Raw genomic sequence first — 21,643 nt, forward strand, 5'->3', positions numbered from 1 at the left:
AAAGCAACAGCAGGGTTTGAAAGGATTGATTCCAATTTTGGGGGAAGTTCCATTGTGGGTGAAAGGCTATCAAATAGCATTACATGCTACAGATAAATCTTTCATGAATAAAGAGTCGATCAATGCAGCAAACTTTATTGTTGTCTTATTTTTTAAAATTGCCATAGCCACCCCAATCTTCCGCAACTATGACCCAGATCAGTCAGCAGCCATCAACATCAAGGCAAGACCCTCCACCAACAAAAAATTATGACTTGCTGAAGGCTCAAATAATCATTGGCTTTTTTTAGCAATAGATAATTTTTAAATTAAGATAGGTACATATGGGTTTTGTTTTTGTTTTTGTTTTTGTTTTGCCATAACACTATTGCACACTTAATAGACTACAGGATGGTGTAAATGTAACTTTTATATGCAGGGGAAAACCAAAAAACTTCATGTGACTCACTTTATTGAGATATTCACTTTATTGCAGTGGTCTGAATCTGAACCCACAATAACTACAAGGTATGCTTGTAAATACCTTATTTTAAACAAAAAGTGAAAATTATTTCCCTGTTTGTTATTTACTAACAAATAGACTAGACATTTGCATCAGACAGTGAGCATAAACTTCCCTGATCACCTCTCAAGAGACATGCTCCCATTTCTCTTTTGACTCTCCTAAAGATTTCCTGTAAGACTAAATTTTATCTTCCGTATGTCTCACAGGTCAGTGTTCATAATAACCATCAGTTATACAACAGCAATTTAATGAATTTCAGCAGAGTGAGGACAAATTGCAGGTTTCTGAGTAGAGGGCCAGGATAGGTCATCTGGATACCCATTGAAACTAATGATTCTCGACTTTTCCTGCCTTCAACTCACCACAGGAATATTAGACATCCACTTGTTAGTGGTTCTCTATGGGGGATAGTAGAGGAAAGCCAAATTTGGGCATTAATAGAACAAATCTTAAGTTAAATCCTCATATTATTTTTCTTGAGATAGTATGACCATAGCTCAGATATAACCATATCCAAGTTTTAACTACTTCAAACCAAGTAATTACATATTATTCTCACTATTCCTAATTGTGATATCAATTGACTCTAAAAATATTAAACATGTATATATTACTTGAGACCTCTAGACTATAAAATACTTCAAAAGTCTAGTCCTTAAAATGTTGGGCAAAAAATACCTCAATTTTGGCCGGGCACGGTGGCTTACGCCTGTAATCCCAGCAGTTTGGGAGGCCAAGGCAGGTGGATCAGGAGGTCAGGAGTTCAAGACCATCCTGGCCAACATAGTGAAACCCCATCTCTACTAAAGATACAAAAAATTAGCCAGGCATGGTGGTGCGTGCCTGTAATCCCAGTTACTCAGGAGGCTGAGGCAGGAGAATCACTTGAACCCAGGAGGCAGAGGTTGCAGTGAGCCAAGATCATGCTATTGCACTCCAGCTTGGGCGACAGGGTGAGACTCCGTCTCAAAAAAAAAAAAAACACACACACACATAATGCCTACTTTTTTTAAATTAGCAACATTTTCATGTTGCAAGACATATAGGATAAAACATACTTACTGCTTATCTGGTCCTCCACAGAAAATAATTCAGAAATGTAAATACTAGATCAATATTTAACCATTAAGGAAAAGATATACTGCTACATCAGCTGATTTTTTTCTCTTTGAATTTAATGTATTTACATCAAAAAATTAGGTAGTCATTTTACATTTAAGGAATAAAAACCTTAAAAAAAACAATACAAAGAGTGAAAAGATTTTAACCAAGTTTACATTTCTTTTTGCTATAATTTTTAACAACAATTCGTCTCATCATAACTTAATGCAATGTGCAAATGCAGCACCCATTACAATCATTAAACTAAATTTAAGGAAGTCCACTGTTAATAGTGACCCTCAGAAGAAATGGATTTCTCTTCTATTAAAAACTCTATGGTATATAAGCATTACATAATAATGCTACTTAACCACCTTTTGTCTCAAGAATTATCACCAAAGTTTTGTGGAAATAAGTCCACATAAGAATAAAATATTTAAAAGGTGAAACGTTCTTTATTTTAACTTTAGCAAGATCTTTTCTTTTTCATTAAGAAACAATTTAATAATTTTAAAGCAAAAGCTGTTAGAGTCTAGATAGCTAAAACTGTACTCCTGAGTTCAAGCTTACAGATCTTTTGTAAGTAGTTCTCAATAAAATATCTTCCCTCCCCATACCCCTACCCGAAATCTTATATTGTTCTTACAAAACTTTGGTCAAGAGTAGAAATATATCCAGGCAGATGTATATGCCATACAATAGCAAGAACAGTAAAGCCCAACTAATGATTTTGAGTTTTAAAAATAGAAGGCAATTAAAATGTACTCAAAGTCACATTAAGAAAAGCTTTCACGGGGGTAATATTGAAACAGTCACAAAGGTTAAGAAAATACTGATATCAAAGTACAAATGACTACAATGTTAAAATAGACAAAAACTGCTATACAAGAGCCTCTTTGAAAATTAAAAATAAAGAACACAACACATGAGTCAGGATGATTTTCCTGTTCTACTCATGAATTTTAGTCTTTATAAGGTTGGTTATGTTGACATCTAGAAGAGTTTCTTATCACATCTGATGGTCTCATTCCAACTTCGTAGGGTGGGTCTTCCCCAAGGAACCTCTGATCCTGCCGCATCTTGGTCATTGTACAATTTCAAAGTAGTGCAATATCGCCATGATGTGCTGGGGCATGAAGACGTATCCTGTGTATAGTGCCATCCCCACAATGGAAACCAGCATTGAATCTGAGTTGTAGTTAAGGAAACTTATTATTATTAATTTATTCAAAACTAAATCCCCACATGTTTTCAACAACTCTTTTATGATGAAGTACCCATTCACTTAGTACTTTCTCATTTATATCAAGCACTGATTAAAAAAAAAAACAAGAACGATAATGCTAGCTACTAACAACTATGCCTGGCACCATTCTAAGTTGGTTTTTGTTTTGTTTTGTTTTGTTTTTAGCTCATTCATCTTTACTACCACCATATAAGGTAGGTACTGTTATTCTCCCTGTGTAGTCAAAAACATCAGACTGCTTAAAATGTTTTTTTTTCTTCTCTTTTTTTTTTCTTTTTTTTCTTTTTTTGTTTTTGGAGACGGAGTTTTGCTCTTGTTGCCCAGGCTGGAATGCAGTGGCATGATCTCGGCTCACTGCAACCTCTGCCTCCTGGGTTCAAGCGATTCTCCTGTCTTAGCCTCCTGAGTAGTTGGGATTACAGGCGCCCGCCACGACGCCCAGCCAAGTTTTGTATTTTTAGTAGAGACAGGGATTCACCATGTTGGCCAGGGTGGTCTCAAACTCCTGACCTCAGGTGATCCACCAGTCTTGGTCTCCCAAAGTGCTGGGATTACAGGCGTGAGCCACTGCACCCAGCAGGACTGCTTAAAATGAAGCACAGGATGTGACACTGTTCTACCTAAGAAATAAATATACAGGAATAAAATTCTATTTAATGACTGTAAAAGATCTACCAACTTAACTAATAAGAATGTATGATCAAAGAATTTTAGAATTAGTTAGACTAGAATGTGGCTAAAAGTATTTTTAGAGTCACACAGAGCTAAAATCAATCATACACTAGCTTAGGGATATATAAAATGACAGCAACTGCTACTATCAAACGTTTATTTATTATTATCACTATTAAACATCATTATCACTATTGCTACTATTTGCAACAACTTCAAATAAAAGTTATCTTGATAACCTAAACAATAACCTTTCTGTACTGTGCTCCTTTATTACAAAAGGAACTGAAACTGCATATATGGAAGTCAACAAGAGGTCTCTCCTCTGGGGCCACACAAAATACTGCTAGCAAAAATTATGTCAAATCTAAGGGCTTTTGGCTTTGCACAGTTACATAGGATGCTAAGAGGAATAACTGGTTTTGAACTGGGGTCATGCTTTATTAATTCATTCATATTCTCATTTATTCTCTCTCTCCTCTTCCACTTGCCTTTCCCCTTTCTCAACTCTACATACCTTTACATACTATTATTTCTAAAATAACTTACATTCTTTTATGAGAAGATAGGGTTTAAATAAGCAATGTGCTTACTACCAACTAATATTTGTATAACAGGTTAGTTGACAAATCTCTTCCACAATTACATTATCTTACTTAACCCTTATAGCTTTCCTATGAAATGTTTATTATGTTCATTATTAATCAGAAACTGAGAAAACTGAGTAGCTTGCTCAGGGCCATAAAGGAAGTTGTCTTTGGAGCCAGAGGTCAAATCAAGACTGCCTGACTGAAACCATAAACTCATTCTCTTCACCCAGCAAACAAGGGCAGAAAGTCTTTCACAATCTTTCTTTACAATTTACTTTTTAACCTCCCTTAATCCAGTTCTTCCTTAAACTGCCACCTTCTATTTACTAATTTCAAGAAAGAAAGAAAGAAAGAAAGAAAGGAAAGAAAGGAAGAAGGAAGGAAGGAAGGAAGGAAGGAAGGAAGGAAGGAAGGAAGGAAGGAAGGAAGGAAAGAAAGAAAGAAAGAAAGAAAGAAAGAAAGAAAGAAAGAAAGAAAGAAAGAAAGAGGAGGAGGGGGGAGGGAGGGAGAGAGGGAGGGAGAGAGAGGGAGAGAGAGAGACAGAAAGAAGGAAGGGGCCGGGCGCGGTGGCTCAAGCCTGTAATCCCAGCACTTTGGGAGGCCGAGACGGGCGGATCACGAGGTCAGGAGATCGAGACCATCCTGGCGAACACGGTGAAACCCCGTCTCTACTAAAAAAATACAAAAAACTAGCCGGGCGAGGCGGCGGGCGCCTGTACTCCCAGCTACTCGGGAGGCTGAGGCAGGAGAATGGCGTAAACCCGGGTGGCGGAGCTTGCAGTGAGCTGAGATCCGGCCACTGCACTCCAGCCCGGGCGACAGAGCCAGACTCCGTCTCAAAAAAAAAAAAAAAAAAAAAAAAGAAGAAGAAAGGAAGGAAAGGAAGGAAAGGAAGGGAAGGAAGGGAAGGAAGGGAAGGAAGGAAAGGAAGGAAGGCAGGAAGGCAGGAAGAAAGGAAGGAAGGAAGGAAGGAAGATTTGCTGCTTCTATGTCATTGGCATATATTTGTTCATCACCAACACACCATCTGATTCTTACTCCTCCAGACTGTAGGCATTGTCCTAAGGTCACTGGTGGTCTCCACTAAATCCAAAGGCTGTTTGAATTGACACTGTTTTAGTCCTTCTTCTTCAAAACCCTTTGCATTTATGCCTGTAGTCCCAGCTACTCTGGAGGCTGAAGTGGGAGAATCACTTCAGCCCAGGAGTTCAAGGCTGCAGTCAGCCAGGGCACCACTGCACTCCAGCCTGAGCAACAGAGCCAGACCTTGTCTCAAAAAACAAACAGAAAACAAAACAAAACAACCCCTTCCACTCTTCAAAACTCTACTCTGGGCTGAGGTATTTTCTAAGGCGCTCTTTTAATCTCTCTTACCATTTTCCTGTTTTTCATTGGCTCTTTCCTTTATGATGGATGATAGATGATAAGAGTGAACTTTGTGCTTTCTTTGCAAACATCCACTCTACCTCTCCTCCTAGTATAGCAGCCATGCCCTTTTGGTTGGACTAACCCATCTTCATGGATAACCCCTGACTGGTCTTAACCAATTAGAGGGATCTCTTTCTCTTGGTAACAATGCCCTACCTCAAAACTGATTAATCAGCTCAAAGCTTAGGACTTCTGCCAGGAATTCAGGAACATAGATGCTCTCTCCTAGAATATGCAGCTTGCTGATGGAATCTTGCAATCACTAGAGTCACTTTACCTCCATGAGGAAAGCAAGATTCAGAACAAAGCTAACTCAAGAAGGTGGCAGAACAAAAATAATCACAGAAAAATGGAGTCAGAATCCTCACCAAAAAACCCTTAAGCCCGCCCTACCTCTGGATTTTTACATACTAACCTAATAAATCCCCTTTACTTTTTTTGAGACAAGGTCTCACTCTATTGTCCAGGCTGGAGTACAGTGACACAATCAGAGTTTACGCAGCCTCGACCTCCCAGGCTCAGGCAATCCTCCTACCTCAGCCTCCCAAGTAGCTGGGACAACAAGCACACACCACCATGCCCAGCTGATTTACTATTTTTGTAGAGATGGGGTCTCCCTATGTTGCTCAGGCTGGTCTTGAACTCCTGGGGACAAGCAATCCTCCCACCTCAGCCTCCTAAAGTGCTGAGATTACAGGTGTGAGCCACCAGGCCTGGCTGGTCAATCCCCTTTACTCTTAAAGCAGCTTGTTCAATTTTGTTACTTGAGGCTGAAAACGTTCCAGATCAAATGGAATTCCCATCGTTTTGTCTTGGGCCCCACACTCTCTCATAACTTAAACAACTACAAGATAAGTATCCCTTATCCTAAATGCTTAAGATGACAAACATTTCAAATTTCAGATTTAAAAAAAATTTTTAGAATATCTGCATTATACTTACCAGGTGAGCATACCTAATTCAATATCAAAAATGCTCCAGTGGTCATTTCATTTGACTATCATGTTGTTGCTCAACAGTTTTGGATTTTGGAGCATTTCAGACTTTCAATTTTCAGATTAGGGATGTCCAATCTGCACCTTAATGTTGTCAACCTGACCTCACCTTCCATACTGCAGACAGATATTTCTGCCTACTTACTGTACATTTCCATCTATGGCATTCAACAAGGTAACTTAAATTCAAACTGAACTCATTAACCTTCTCCAAAACTACCTCTTCCTATGAGTCCTATTTTTCCAATTGACACAACTATTTGCCAAGTCATCCAGTCTAGAAGGCTTTTTATTCCTTCTCCCCACATTCAAATTATGACTTCTCAGTTCTTCCCCCAACCCCTACAAATGACTCTTAAATCTCACCCCCCAACCTTAATCAATGATAAATGATTAAGGCATGACAGGTATCTGCTTACCTGTCAATCACTGGCTATAGGGTGGGATACAGAAAATCCACCTAAGCAAGAAAGCTGCTTGGCAGAGGACAATACTGTGGAGAAAGAGGGAGCTATAAGTCATTAGCAGCCAACACTCACGGAGGCTGGGGGGGTGGGGTACATCAGCTATTAAAGGGGACTTAAGCTAGGTGTAGTGGCTCATACCTGTAATTCCAGTACTTTGGGAGGCTGAGGTGGGAGCATTACTTCAACTCAGGAGTTCAAGACTAGTCTAGGCAACATAGTAAGACAATGTCTCTACCAAGAATAAAAATAAAATTAAAAAAAAAAAGAAAGGAGACCTAGGTGAGGACCAACCACAAGTACCATGCTACTTTTCCACTGTACTTCCCAACAGTTCAAACCACTCCCTAATACACATATATCCTACTTGCAGCCATATTACAAGAGTCTCAGAAAACAACATTATATATTTCCATACTGCTCTGGTTTTGCTTATTTTTTAATAATAATATAAGTAAGAATAACAGTGGCGGCAGCAGCTTTCAGTTTGCGAATGTCTAGTGTGTGTCTGGTACTAGTTAAGCACTTCATCAAGTTCCAGTAACCTCCCCAACAACAAAGTAAAGGGGCCAGTTCCAAACCAAATCAGTCCAACTCCGGTGTGTCTGTGTTCTTAACCACTACACTACACTTTCCTACATAGGAAATGCCCTATTCTCCCTGGTAAAACCTAATAATTCTAGCTCAGTAGTTATCTCCTCTTCTATTAGGCCTTAGGCCTTCCCTGGCGTTCATAATTTTTCCCATTCTTACCCCAGCCCCTTGGCAGAACTAATTATTCCTTAATGCTCATATAGCTCCTTTAATACTTTGTATGAAAGTGAGTAACACAGCACTTACCACCTGACGTTACCTATTTGTAGATGTACTTATCTCACTAAACTTATCAACTCCTTAAACAGAGAAATAATATTATTTTTGTATCTCCAGCATCTAACAAAAAACATGCTAAATAGACATTTGATGACTAGAGACGGTCATGTGACTAAATTCATTATGATGCTTTCTACATATTCCACACATTACTGTGGCTGACAAACTTGATGACGACTACAGAAAAGACAAAACCAGTTTCCAGGCAATATGGTAGTTAAGAACAAATTTTGCTTTTTTTACAGCTTTTATGGAAACCTTATAAATATATATACCAAACAAATGAAAATGGTATAGTAATAATCTTAAGGTCATTGGCTCAATTTCAACTCCAATAGGAGTGATTACTATAAATCAGCTATCTGAATATGTATGTTACATAGTCTTTAAGGTACTAATTCTTCAATTTAGTATGGAGAATATATCACTTAAGGAATATGCATAAATTAGCCTAACAGGGATTATTCCACTACAAATCAAGAATCTGAAACTTGGCCGGGCATGGTGGCTCACGCCTGTAATCCCAGCACTTTGGGAGGCCAAGGTGGGTGGATCACCTGAGGTCGGGAGTTCGAGACCAGCCTGGCCAACATGGTGAAACCCTGTCTCTACTAAAAATACAAAATTATCCAGGTGTTGTGGCGCATGCCTGTAATCCCAGCTACTTGGGAGGCTGAGGCAGGAGAATTGCTTGAACCCGGGAGGTGGAGGTTGCGGTGAGCTGAGATGGCGCCATTGCACTCCAGCCTGGGCAACAAGAACAAAAACTCCATCTCAAAAAAAAAAAAAAAAGAATCTGAAACTTAAGCTCAATTTTCTGAACATTAAATTTTCAAGCTTTTAAACTTTTTACATGCATATAAAAGCATGATTTTAAAATTCTAATTGAAATAGTAACTTATCAAAACTTGAACAGGTTTTTTGCCTGGTTAAAATATAAGATACTAGAGTTCAAGACTGTATACACACTCCAGCACGGGTAACAGAGTGAGACCCTGTCTCTCAAAAAAAAAAAAAAAGTTGCCCAGCGAGGCAGTTCACACCTGTAATCCCAACACTTTGGGAACTTAAGACAGGTGGATCACTTGAGACCAGTGAGGCAGGAAAATAGGATCTGGAGGCAGGGAACATAAGGCCAATTCACACTTCAGCTATGACAGAAAATAGCTTCCCCATAGTGTGTAGGCCAAGCAGATGACTTTGTAACTTTACTTCACCCGCTCCATCTACATAGAGCGTACACCAGGTAACCAATGGAATCCTCTAGAGGGTATTTAAACTCTCAAAAATTCTGTAACGAGGCCTTTGAGCCCCTATGCTCAAGCCCGCTCCTACACTGTGGAGTGTACTTTCATTTTCAATAAAACCCTTCATTTCTTCCTTGCTTTGTTTGTGCATTTTCACCAGTTCTTTGTTCAAAACGCCAAGAACCTGGACACCCTCCACAGTTAACATATTTTGGCAAGCCAGCCAGGAGGAAGAGGTAAGCCTCAAGTTTGGGAATTTTTTTTTCCTTTCTCCTTTTCTTTTCTGCTCCATACAGGGGAATATCACGCTCTCTCTTTTCCTTTCCCACCCAGGACCCATATGGGTAGCACCTAAACATGGAAGCAACTGCAGGTTTCTGACCATGGCTAGTGAAACTAAGGGGTTTCCATGTGGAGAAGCCTAACTACCACTGCCCAGTCCACTTAAGGAACCTGGGTCTTTTTTCTTTTTTTTTTTCCTTTCTTTCTTTTTCAGTCTTTTAGCGGCTGTTTTTTTGAGACAGAGTCTTACTCTGTTGCCCAGGCTGGAGTGCAATGGCACAATCTCAGCTCACTGCAACCTCCACCTCCCAGGTTCAAGCGATTCTCCTGCCTCAGCCTCCTGAGTAGCTGGGATTACAGGTGCCCACCACCACACCCAGCTAATTTTTGTATTTTTAGTAGAGACGCGGCTTTACCATGTTGGCCAGGCTGGTCTCAAACTCCTGACCTCAGGCAATCCCCCCACCTTGGCCTCCCAAAATGCTGGGATTACAGGTGTGAGCCACCTTGTGAGGCCTCAGCACCTGTTTATAATTGCCCTGGACTCTTTTTTTTTTAATCTTTTCCGCACATGGTCCCTGATTCCTACATGTGGTGCAGCTCAGAGCAAAGTCACCCATGTTTCAGGGGACTTAAACCTTCTTTTCTTAGACTAAATTTTTCCCTTATCATACTCAACTGGCTAAGGAAAAGGCCCACCCAGCATCCAGTTCTCATTACAGTTCATGGCTATTCTTCTAAAGCTCATAGTAGGCTCTGGAAGGGAAAACCTGCATGTGGCACTGGTGCCCACCTACGATCAGAGACATTGGCACTCTAAGACTGGACCCCACAGGAGACGCTCCAGGGGTCCTGCAGACCTCAACCTGCCCAGAGGGGATGCTCTTGGCAGAGGTTCTGAGGTCTAATACTCTGCCCTCCTTAGAATTTACTCTCGCAGTTGCAATGAATGCTGTTTGACCCCAACATTGTTTGGAATCTGGAGTTTACTGTTGAATGGGAAAGTGGAATGGCATTACATGCATCCAGGCTTTTGTGCTGTGGTTCTAAGCAGAGGGCCTGGTTAACAGGTGACACGCTCCTTTGCTACCGTTTGGCCCCAGTGCTCCTTGGAGTCTGGGGAGGTTTGGCCTTTAAAAATCAAACTGCCATGGAGATTGCTTTACCCGAAATTTTGGTTCACAGTCTTCCTTGGATTATCTCCTGGGGTAAAGTAAAACCGCCAAGCTTGTATTGCTATCTCGCGGTCAAGGTTCCAAGCTATTGGATCTTCCTTTGTGTGTGTGTATACATGTCTAGATATGTTTTGTTTTTTTGTTTTTTTGAGATGGAGTTTTGCTCTCGTTACCCAGCTGGAGTGCAATGGCACAGTCTTGGCTCACTGCAACCTCTGCCTCCCAGGTTCAAGTGATTCTCCTGCCTCAGCCCCCCAGGTAGCTGGGATTACAGGTGCCCACCACCACACCCGGGTAATTTTTGTATTTTTAGTAGAGATGGGGTTTCACCATGTTGGTCAGGCTGGTCTCTAACTCCCGACCTCAGGTGATCCACCTGCCTGGGCCCCTCAAAGTGCTGGGATTACAGACGTGAGCCACCGCTCCTGGTGAAGGATACTTTCATAAATAGAATTTGAGTCATATTTTTCTCTCTCTCTGCCTAATTTCTCCAAAATTTGCAAACTATTTGTGAATATTCTTAATTCATGGTAATGTGTCTGTTTGCATACGGTCAAACAGGGTTGCTAGGGCCGCTCAGGGACAGAGAACCCAGCAACCTGGCATGCCAGCAAAAGGGTAAGAATTTCTTACCACTCAGTTTCTGGCCTGCTTTCTCTATAAGCAAAATGGTTAATCTCTGTAAAGTTTTAAATTAATTGGTTTAATAATAACAAGAGCTTAAATCAAATATTTTGTCAGAAAATAGAAAGTGTAACGCCTTTTAGTTCATGTGACTTTAGCAATCTTTGGGAAATAAAGATGGTTTTAAAGATTATTGGTAAAAATGTATTCAAAATGTAAACATTTGGTCTAAATTATGTTCAAATACTAGGTTTGCTAAACGCTTTACGGTCATAAACTGCTTCCTTCGCTTTTGAAAATTGTTTAACTTGCCTGCCTTCCAGCTAGGTAAGGCCAGGGGACATGTGGAGTTGGCCACACCCCTAGTTATGCTAGAAACAGTCAAATCTTACCAGAACATAACTTACCAGGTTTTACACTAAAGTTAAAATTGCTAAGAATCGGGTCAGGTACGGTGGCTCACATCTGTAATCCCAGCACTTTGGGAGGCCGAGGTGGGCGACTCCTGAGGTCAACAGTTTGAGACCAGCCTGGCCAAAGTGGTGAAACCCCGTCTCTACTGAAATACAAAAATTAGCTGGGCGTAGTGGCGGGCTCCTGTAACCCCAGCTACTTGGGAGGCTGAGGCAGGGGAATTGTTTGAACCCCGGAGGCAGAGATTGTAGCGAGCCAAGATTGTGCCATTGTACTCCAGCCTGGGCCACAGGGCAAGGCTCTGTCTCAAAAAAAAAAAAAAAAAAAAAAATTGCTAAGAGTCATCATTGTAACATGCAATAAGACTACCAGAAACAGGTCAGGCACAATGGTTCATGCCTGTAATCCCCCAACACTTTGAGAGACCAAGGAAGGCGGATTACTTGAGGTCAGGAGTTCGAAATCAGCCTGGCCAACATAGTGAAACCCCATCTCAGCTAAAAATATAAGTTAGCCAGGGGTGGTGGTGGGCACCTGTAATCCCAGCTACTTGGGAGGCTGAGACACTAGAAACACTTGAACTGGGAGCAGAGGTTGCAGTGAGCCAAGATCACGCCATTACACTCCAGCCTGGGGCAACAGAATCAGGCTCCATCTAAAAGGAAAAAAAAAAAAACCGTCTCTACTGAAAAATACGAAAAACTAGCCCGGCAAGGTGGCAGGTGCCTGTAGTCCCTGCTACTTGGGAGGCTGAGGCAAGAGAATGGCGTAAACCCGGGAGGCGGAGCTTGCAGCGAGCCGAGATCGCGCCTCTGCACTCCAGCCTGGGCGACAGAGCAAGACTCTGTCTCAAAAAAAAAAAAAAAAAAAAGACTACTAAAAATGTTTTACATGCAAGCTGTGTAAAAATAGTAGAAAAAAAATATTTTTTCTTTTTGGTAAAAGGTTATAAAAGGTTTTTGCTTCTTTAAAATTTCTAGGCCAGGCGCAGGGGCTTACACCTATAATCCCAACATTTTGGGAGGCCAAGGCAGGCAGATCACCTGAGGTCAGGAGTTCGAGACCAGCCTGGTCAGTGTGGCCAAACCCCATCTACGAAAACATACAAAAAATAGCTGGGTGTGGTGGCATGCACCTGTAATCGCAGTTACTCAGGAGGCTGAGGCAGGAGAATTGTTTAAAACTGGGTGGCAGAGGTTGCAGTGAGCCGAGATCACACCACTGTACTGTAGCCTGGGTAACAGGGCAAGACTCTGTCTCAAAAAAAATAAATAAAATAAAATTTCTGAGTCACCATTTTGGCAAAATATATAATGTATGGTAATCTGGAATTCCAAAATCAAACTTCAGTTTCAAAATTGTCTTTCCAAATGCCTGACTTTCTGGATGGATCAGAGGATCCCTGAAAACATCCAGAAAAGAGGTAAACAGGATTATTTGACATGTTTAGGTACATGGGATTGCCAAAACGATGTTCAATCTTCTTTAGGTTATATTTTTGTTAATAATACTATGTTCCAAAATTGTATGGGATTTCTAAAATTCTAATGTCTAAGTATATGCTATCAACTATAATTATTATGTTAAGTTATTGTAAATCACAGAAATAACCAAATCAAACCAGTTGATACTAAAATTGTTTAAAATACTTTATAACTAATACTTGGTGCCATATTACTGGGAAGACAATTAAAGCTTCACGCACATTTGGTCACCTGGTGCACCATTTAAACATTTTATAAAGTGGTTTCATTCCACTGCTATCTGGTTGTATAAAGCTTTCCCATGCAAGAGGGCTGATGTTGTAACAGTAGATTTCTATGCTACAGTGTATTTTCACCAGGTAAAAAAAGCTTTTTATCATTTGAATCTTCTGAGAACATTAGAGAAAGACTGTCCTTCCCATCCACACTACAACAAAACTTTGGGACCTTGGGCTTTGGGTTCATGGTCTCGCAACTGAGAGGGGTCCCTCCACGCTTTTGGAACTGCATCCATTGGCACCTTTGAGATAAAGCCAACCAGGGAAATTTCTCCCAAGAAGATGGCATCCTTGATGTGAACAGCTTTTCCAAGTTCACAGATTAAGACTTCTACTATCATGAAACTCTTATCTTTGAATATTTTTTTCTTGCCTACATCTCTACGAACAATAGAAGTGGAAAAGGGGTCTGTTATGTGCATTTATGGGGTATACTTTTATTTATGAAGGCGTCTGCAGCCAGCCTTCTACCTGGATAACCTTATACTTTGACAGATAACAAATGAAGGCCCAATGTAGGTAAGAAACCTTAATGGTACATACATTGCCTCATAATCAGTCAAAAACAAAACACTGGTTCACTCCTCTTAACCCACATCATGGGTTAAAGAGAACATTGCCAGGAGGCCTTCACTCTTCTAGAAAGGCATCAGTTAGGGCCAGGCGCGGTGGCTCAAGCCTGTAATCCCAGCACTTTGGGAGGCCGAGATGGGCGGATCACGAGGTCAGGAGATCGAGACCATCCTGGCTAACACGGTGAAACCCCATCTCTACTAAAAAAAAAAATACAAAAAACTAGCCGGGCGAAGTGGCGGGCGCCTGTGGTCCCAGCTACTCGGGAGGCTGAGGCAGGAGAATGGCGTAAACCCGGGAGGCGGAGCTTGCAGTGAGCTGAGATCCGGCCACTGCACTCCAGCCTGGGCGACAGAGCCAGACTCAGTCTCAAAAAAAAAAAAAAAAGAAAGGCATCAGTTATTTGGCTCTTTTTCCATGGTTTAAAGTGAAAGAAGCAATGATTAGAAATGTATCCCGAAGGCTCTATAGCACATTCTACTTTAAAAGCTATATCACACAACAGACTTTAAATTCTCTTGTGAAAGTTACACTAAATAATAGAATTGGCTAAACAGAGAAGTATCTGTGCAGCTGCTGGCACCTGTGGCCTATGGAGAAATACAGATTGCATATTATAAAAATTCAATTGCAGGGGATTAATGAAAAGACCACTTAATCAGCTGGGCGCAGTGGCTCACGCCTGCAATCACAACACTTTGAGAGGCTGAGGCAGGTTGATCACCTGAGGTCAGGAGTTCGAGACCAGCCTGGCCAACATAGTGAAACCTCATCTCTACTGAAAAGACAAAAATTAGCTGGCCGTGATGGTGGGCACCTGTAATCCCAGCTACTCATGAGGCTGAGGCAGGAGAATCGCTTGAATCTGGGAGGTGGAGATTGCAGTGAGCCGAGATTGTGCCGTGGCACTCCAGCCTGGGTGACAGAGCGAGACTCCATCTCTTTAAAAACAAAAAAAAACCATTTGGTCAAGCAAGTAGACTCTTCACCCAGGTCATTCTTTAATCTATGTAATTTTAGGTGGTTTGGTATGGGGACCCGGGTAAGGATCATACTCTGAACTCTTGGTATTATCCTCCCAACAGTCATAATAATCGTCTCCCTGAAGTGCTGTATTGTCTGAAAGGTTTTAAATGCTTGCGTGCAGCCATCTCTAGAATGTCATATTATCTCTCTTCAACTGGAATGACAAGAGCTGAAGGAAATGTGCAACCATGAGGACTTAACCTATAAATGATGTGCTGAGACTGGAAACGAAAATGACGGTAACTGAGAGTGGTCCTACAGCCCTAAGTTTTGGTCATACTCTCACCTAAGTGAGAATCTGAACAAAAAGGGGGAATTTTTTCAACAAAATCCTGGGAGGCCATTGTTTTGGACTAAGCTCATCCACTGGGCCCCAACAGACCAAACCAAACCAAAACGGGGTTGTTTGTGCTAAGACTTTAAGGAAACACATGGGTTCTAGAACAGACAAGGTTTTGTTTTTTCTTCTGCAAATCTCTGTAACAAACATTTCTGATAGTATAGGCATCTACCTCTGAAGTTCCCATTAAATCTTTTAACCAAATTAATTCCCTCTCACCTAGAGACCATCAAGCTTCAGATGACCATGCAACAAAGGTTCCAGCCAATTCCAAGTGAAGCCACCACCCCTGGCCATCAAGAAGCTACCCTGCTGGCAGGGCACAGGGGCTCACGCATGTAATCCCAGCACTCTAGGAGGCTGAGGTGAGTGGATCACTTGAGGTCAGGAGTTCAAGACCAGCCTGACCAACATGGTGAAACCCCATCACTACTAAAAACACAAAAATTAGCCAGGCATGGTGGTGGGTTACCTATAATCCCAGCTACTTGTGAGGCTGAGGCAGGAGAATCGCTTGAACTTGGGAGGCGGAGGTTGCAGTGAGCCACGATCATGCTATTGCAGTCCAGCCTGGGCAACAAGAGCGAAAACTCCATCTCAAAAAAAAAAAAAAAAAGCTACCCTACCTTCACTAGATAGAGCAGGGCGAGAGTTCTGTGGTCCCCAATAGGTAGGGACTAGGCCACAAGGCAGCATGAAGTAGTTATAGAAAAATAACATTGGTCCCTCTGCCTCCCATAAAGATTTATGGGAATCACATCTCTCAGTGGGGAGATGAGGCAGAAAAATAGTGTCTGGAGGCAGAGAACATAAGGCCGATTCACACTTCAGCCATGACAGGAAACATCCTCTCCATAGGGTGTATGCCAAGTAAATGACTTTGTAACTTTACTTCATCCTCTCCATTTACATAGGGCATACCCCAAGCAACCAATGGAATCCTCTAGAGGGTATTTAAACTCGCCAGAATTCTGTAACCGGGCCTTTGAGCCCCTGTGTTCAGGCCCGCTCCCACACTATGGAGTGTACTTTCATTCTCAATAAAACCCTTCATTCCTTCCTTGCTTTGTTTGTGCGTTTTGACCAATTCTTTGTTCAAGACACCAAGAACCGGGATACCCTCCACCATTAACACCAAGAATATGAGACCAGCCTGGGCAACATGGTAAAACCCCATCTCTTTTACAAAAAAATACAAAAATTAGCTGGGCGTGGTGGCACACACCTGTAGTCCCAGCTACTCTGGAGACGGAGGTGGGAGGATCACTTGAGCCTGGGAGGTTGAGGCTACTGTGAGCTGAAATCACACGGCTATATTCCAGCCTGGACGACAGAGTGAGACTCTATCTAAAAAGTTTTTAAAAAAATAATAAATTAGCTATACAGGGACACAGTAAGTGAACAAGCAGATAACAGGACAGTGAGGAACTTCTAATAATCAAAAAATGCGGGCCGGGTGTGGTGGTTCACACCTGTAATCCCAGCATTTTGGGAAGCCAAGGTGGGAGGATCACTTGAGGTCAAGAGTTCAAGACCAGCCTGGGCAACAACAGTGAAGCCGTCTTTACAAAAAAAAAAAAGAAAACAATTAGCCAGGCATGGTGATGTATGCCTGTAGTCCCAGATACTCAGGAGGATGAGGCAGGAGTATTGCTTGAGCCTAGAAAGCCCAGGTTGCTGTGAGTCAAGATCACACCAGTACACTCTAGCCTGGATGACTGAGACCCTGTCTCAAAGAAAAAAAAATTTTTTTTTAATTTCTCGATCACCTGACCTTGTGATCCACCCACCTCGGCCTCCCAAAGTGCTGGGATTACAGGCGTGAGCCACTGCACCTGGCCCCTCTTTTTTTTTTTTTTTCTTTTTTTTTGGTTTTTTTTTGAGACAGTGTCTTGCTCTGTCAACCAGGCTGGAGTGCAATGGCACGATCTTGGCTCACTGCAAACTCCACCTCCCAGGTTCAAGTAATTCCTCTGCTTCAGCCTCCCGAGCAGCTGGAATCACAGGCATGTGCCACCATGCCCAGCTAATTTTTTCTTTTTTTGTGTGGGAAACCAGCTCACGTTTAATTGTGACACTTTAAAATTGTACAAGTATTTTGATATCTGCCCCCCACATTTAGTCTTAAAATGACAGGAAAACAACCAATTACAGGTTTAATACATTTATCTCTTCAGTTCCTATTTGCAGCACCCAATATTCCTTTGAAATATGAAACAGACCTGGCAGTAGCCAACAGTAAATTTCTGCCCACCGCCTCCCACCCCCAACGGAGTTGAAAAGTTCAGGTTTAGTGTTGTTGCAGTGGCACTTGTCCATAATTGGTACCTCCCCATAGTTGGGGGACGTTAAATGTACCAGTGAAAATAGCTTTTTCCCCTTCAAGGGGAAGAAAGAAAATCACTCCTCAAAACCCAGCAGAACTGGCTGTGAGGTCTTTCCTCCTATCTCATTTCTTCAGGGTTTTTTTTTTTTGCAGTGGAGCAAGAGACCAAAACCTAACCTGAGTTACAAGAAACAAGACAGTAATGGCTATAAAGGGAGTGACCAGGAGCAATCGGAACACTCCTTTACCTCCCATATCCAATGTATGTGCCTCACAGAAAAAATAATAATAATAACAAATCCACAAAATACAACAGCTAGAATTACAAAATCCATTCATCCAAGGGTGGTGGAAGGCAGGATGGAAAGGTGGAAGGGTAAATGGCACAGGGAGAAAAACAAAGTATTCAAATCAGTCCAGGCACGAGGACTGGCAAATGCTAGAAAATAGCTGCAGAAAAACTTGTGGTCCTTTCAGACTCACGGTGATGTTAAAAATCCACACACTGGTGTCAGGGAACATTCTGCCTTACGTGTACCAGAGACAAAAATTTCAGTTCCTCAGAGAGAAGGGAGTATGCAGAGGGCCCTTGGCAGAGTGGGTCCTGCCTTCCCTGGCAGGGGGAGGTGAACAGGGAAAAGAGCTGCCACAGCTTTCTTCCAATCCCGCCCATTCCATTTGGATGGCAGGCAACTCAGTGGCCTGCAGCAGCCTTCAGTTTGGCAGGCGACAGATGAGGTGAAGGGAACTTCTCTGCAGAAGTGGAGCTGCTCGGGGCCGACTGCAGACAGACTGTCTTGTGGAAGAGTCTGTTGCTTAAGAAGACCACCAAGGAGAAGAGGCGCAACTGGAAGAGATATGCTTTGCCAGGGGTCTTTGTTTCATTGGCGCTGATAATGAATAAAGGAAAGAGGATAGAGAAAAGGCAGCCACTGATAATATATGAGGACTGCACTGCTGTGAGAAAAGCCAAGGGCAAACCAAACCCAAAGTAGTAAGGCCAATTCCTTTCTATGTTAGGCAACCGCTGGTGCATTTCAGTTCCTTTATTGAACCAACGATATTCCAAGCAGTACAGTGAGTAGAGAAGGGACATATGCAGGAGACTACTAACCAGCTGACTGACAAGATGGATGGGAAAGAGACTCACAAACATTCCCTGAATGAGGAAAAGAGCCTGCAGCAAAAGGTTGAAGAGCACGTCAGCAATTATTTTGCTGACACTAGGGAATGGGTGAGGCTTCCTCCCTGATACCTCAAATGCCAGATCAGCTATATCCTGAAACCAAATGGCATTCGCCACTTTGCTAAGCACAAACAAGGGGAGCACCGAAAGAGCACTGAAAATTGACGTGAGGAAGAATTCCAGCCACGACCAAACATCTCCATGTAGTGATGGGTCATCGATAATTCGGGCTGTTACTGACTGAAGCACAGGAATAAATACTCGATAAAACAAGAGGAGACTGAACCAGAACACTCCACCATTCCAAGCACAACACTGGAAAATTCTACTAACAATACGTGGCTCACTCTGTTGCTTCTGTTCTATACTCTGGGCTCTTCTCTGTGCCAAGACACTACTTGCCCTTCTTCGAGGCTGCTCCTCTCTCTTTTGCTGGATTCGAGCATCTAGCTTTGAGATGGTACAAATACCCCAGATGGAGTCTTTGATTCCTCTGGCAAGGTCCTGGAGAAAGGTTTTGACACTGTCAGCCATCTCTTCACCACCAAACTATCAACTACACAGAGGAGAGAGAAGTGTCCCCAAATCTCTCATCATGAAGGATCCGCGGCTCCGGCCCGGCCCCTCACCCACCGCGGCTGGCTCTGTCGGGGGCGCTTCCAGGGCCGGGGCCACTGTGCCCGCACTGGGCATGCCCGGGCTGCATGGGGCTAATTTTTATATTTTTAGTAGAAACGGGGTTTCACCATGTTGGCCAGGCTGGTCTTGAACTCCTGGCCTCAGGTGATCCACCCACCTCAGTCTCCCAAAGGGCTGGGATTATAGGCGTGAGCCACCACACCCGGCCTAGGCATTGGTTTTATTATGACATTCAGAAGTGCTCTCACAAAGCTAAACATATATATAACAAAGTGTACCGGCTATAATTTGCTATCTGGTATAGATTTCTCAATCCATCTCATTCTATAAAAAGCCTCTCAAAATTTAAAGTATCCTTGACACACTGAATTTTAAGAAATGGGTAGTAGAAACAGTACAGCACTAGAGGAGACCCAGGTTTGAGTCATAACTCTGCCATCTGTTTGTGTCAAAAGCTCTCTGAACATTAGTCTCCTTATCAATAAAATGTGGACATACATCACCTATCTTTCAGGATTGTGAGAATTCAGAATCAAACCTATTCTGCAAGAGAAGGCAATGTAATCCTTATTAAAACTGTTCTTTGAGGGTTTGAGCATTTAACATCATGACTTAGACCTATGTTTGCCCAAGTTCATCCTGCTACTAATTTGTTATTAATTTATAGTGTAATCCTGGGATGTCACAACTTCTCTGGACCTGAGTTTCTTCATAAAATGAGGTCCTTTCTTTCATTAACATGGGATCCCACTTGTCTGAAGAGGACATTTAGGTACCACCTGTCAATCGTCCATAAGGCAATCTTCTGTTTCACATGTACACAAAGAAAAAATGTAAAAATTCATCAGTTTTATGCAATACACATATATTGGAAGATAATATACAAAGTACTAGAGTAATCTTTCTATTTACCAAACTCTTCTTGCTGTTTGTATAAGTGCCAGTAGCTATATACAAATTACTCAGGTCTATATTCTAGAGGGGGTTCCATGACTCAAGCAATAGAGAACAAAGTGCAATCTAGAATACAACCTCAAAAACTAAAAAATGGGCTGTTCTGTTTTGTGTTTATGACTTGTCTGTAAACACTGACTTAAGTGTTTGACAGAGCACCTCTACTGAGCCTTTGCTTCCAGCTATAGTGCATCACTTGATAAAGCAGGTGCTTCATGAACCATCCCAGAACTGAGCAAATAATGTGCCAGGATACTGTGCAGGTGCTGAAGACAAATGTTTGTTCAAGGGCTAAATGAACAATCAGAGGTTCTTTATAACCTGGGCATAACATAAATATTTTATGGGTTCCATGGACATAAAAGCAAGTAGATGTGAAGCCATATATAGAATCTATATGTTGTTTTCTCTTCTTTAAGAGGAATCTCCTAAACATAAGCTAAGTTTCCAGCAAGCTAGGAAAGAAAGAAAGATTTTTTTTTTTTTTTGGCCCATAAAAAGGCCATTATCAGCAACTTAAAAAAAAAAAAAAAAAAAAAGTCCTGTAATAAAGAGACGAAATGCTTTACATATAAATACAGTACATTAGAAACAAAACCATAGCAACTAACATTTCCTGTTCCAATCAGTAACTCTAAACTATCATCACCCACCTTAGTAATCTAATCACAAGACTTTGGAAAAATTAAAGGTAGTTTCTCATTGGGAAAAGGTCATAGACATTTGTTCCAGTGGGTATGACTTACACATCTTCACTACTCTAAATAATTTTAATGATTTAAGTCTGATTACACTAGTCACATTAAAAAGCAAAGCTAAAACATTTAAAGCAATCCAATCCTATATTAATCAAATTTCTTTTGTAAAATCAATTCTAGGCCGGGCGCGGTGGCTCACGCCTGTAATCCCAGCGCTTTGGGAAGTCAAGGCGGGTGGATCATGAGGTCAGGAGATGTAGACCATCCTGGCTAACATGGTGAAACCCCATCTCTACTAAAAATACAAAAAATTAGCCGGCCATGGTGGCAGGCGCCTGTAGTCCCAGCTATTCGGGAGGCTGAGGCAGGAGAATGGCGTGAACCCGGGAGGCGGAGCTTGCAGTGAGATCGCGCCACTGCACTCCAGCCTGGGTGACAGAATGAGACTCCATTAAAAAAAAAAAAAAAAAAAAAAATCAATTCTAGAATGTTATTTAACCTTAGAAATACTCAAAAGTTGTGA

At 41.8% G+C, this 21,643-nt stretch overlaps 2 protein-coding genes and 3 long non-coding RNA genes across 7 annotated transcripts in view; 1 reads left to right on the forward strand and 4 right to left on the reverse strand.

Moving 5' to 3' along the window:
• Window positions 1–444: 444 nt before the first annotated feature.
• The window catches only part of SPTSSA (serine palmitoyltransferase small subunit A), a 37,177-nt gene continuing 15,978 nt past the window's right edge, over window positions 445–21,643 (reverse strand). Inside the window, 1 exon segment of the mRNA NM_001193346.2 lies at window positions 445–2,794. Within this exon segment, the coding sequence (NP_001180275.1) occupies window positions 2,691–2,794 (104 nt within the window). The 3' untranslated portion in view covers window positions 445–2,690.
• On the reverse strand, window positions 3,055–6,881 carry LOC144330209 (uncharacterized). 2 transcript variants are annotated; one of them, XR_013396170.1, is made up of 3 exons: window positions 6,186–6,881; window positions 4,945–5,354; window positions 3,055–3,177 (listed from the first exon to the last, which is right to left on the reverse strand). It is a non-coding gene; the product is annotated as an uncharacterized LOC144330209 (long non-coding RNA). The 2 variants fall into 2 exon arrangements; XR_013396169.1 differs by having other exon boundaries at window positions 4,945–5,361; window positions 6,196–6,879.
• LOC144330206 (uncharacterized) lies at window positions 9,580–10,800 on the forward strand. Its single transcript, XR_013396166.1, has 2 exons — window positions 9,580–9,671; window positions 10,389–10,800. It is a non-coding gene; the product is annotated as an uncharacterized LOC144330206 (long non-coding RNA).
• On the reverse strand, window positions 11,647–14,057 carry LOC144330211 (uncharacterized). Its single transcript, XR_013396172.1, has 3 exons — window positions 12,391–14,057; window positions 11,993–12,197; window positions 11,647–11,950 (listed from the first exon to the last, which is right to left on the reverse strand). It is a non-coding gene; the product is annotated as an uncharacterized LOC144330211 (long non-coding RNA).
• On the reverse strand, window positions 18,338–20,955 carry LOC717601 (etoposide-induced protein 2.4 homolog). Of its 2 annotated transcripts, XM_077940891.1 has the most exons (2): window positions 18,690–20,955; window positions 18,460–18,577 (listed from the first exon to the last, which is right to left on the reverse strand). In XM_077940891.1, exons 1-2 carry the CDS (start codon window positions 19,361–19,363, stop codon window positions 18,460–18,462), a joined length of 792 nt encoding a protein of 263 aa, XP_077797017.1. In that variant the 5' UTR covers window positions 19,364–20,955. The 2 variants fall into 2 exon arrangements, with proteins under 2 accessions (XP_077797016.1, XP_077797017.1); XM_077940890.1 differs by having other exon boundaries at window positions 18,338–20,955.

This window comes from Macaca mulatta, chromosome 7 (assembly GCF_049350105.2).
Source record: "Macaca mulatta isolate MMU2019108-1 chromosome 7, T2T-MMU8v2.0, whole genome shotgun sequence".
In the NCBI taxonomy this organism is placed as follows: domain Eukaryota; kingdom Metazoa; phylum Chordata; class Mammalia; order Primates; family Cercopithecidae; genus Macaca; species Macaca mulatta.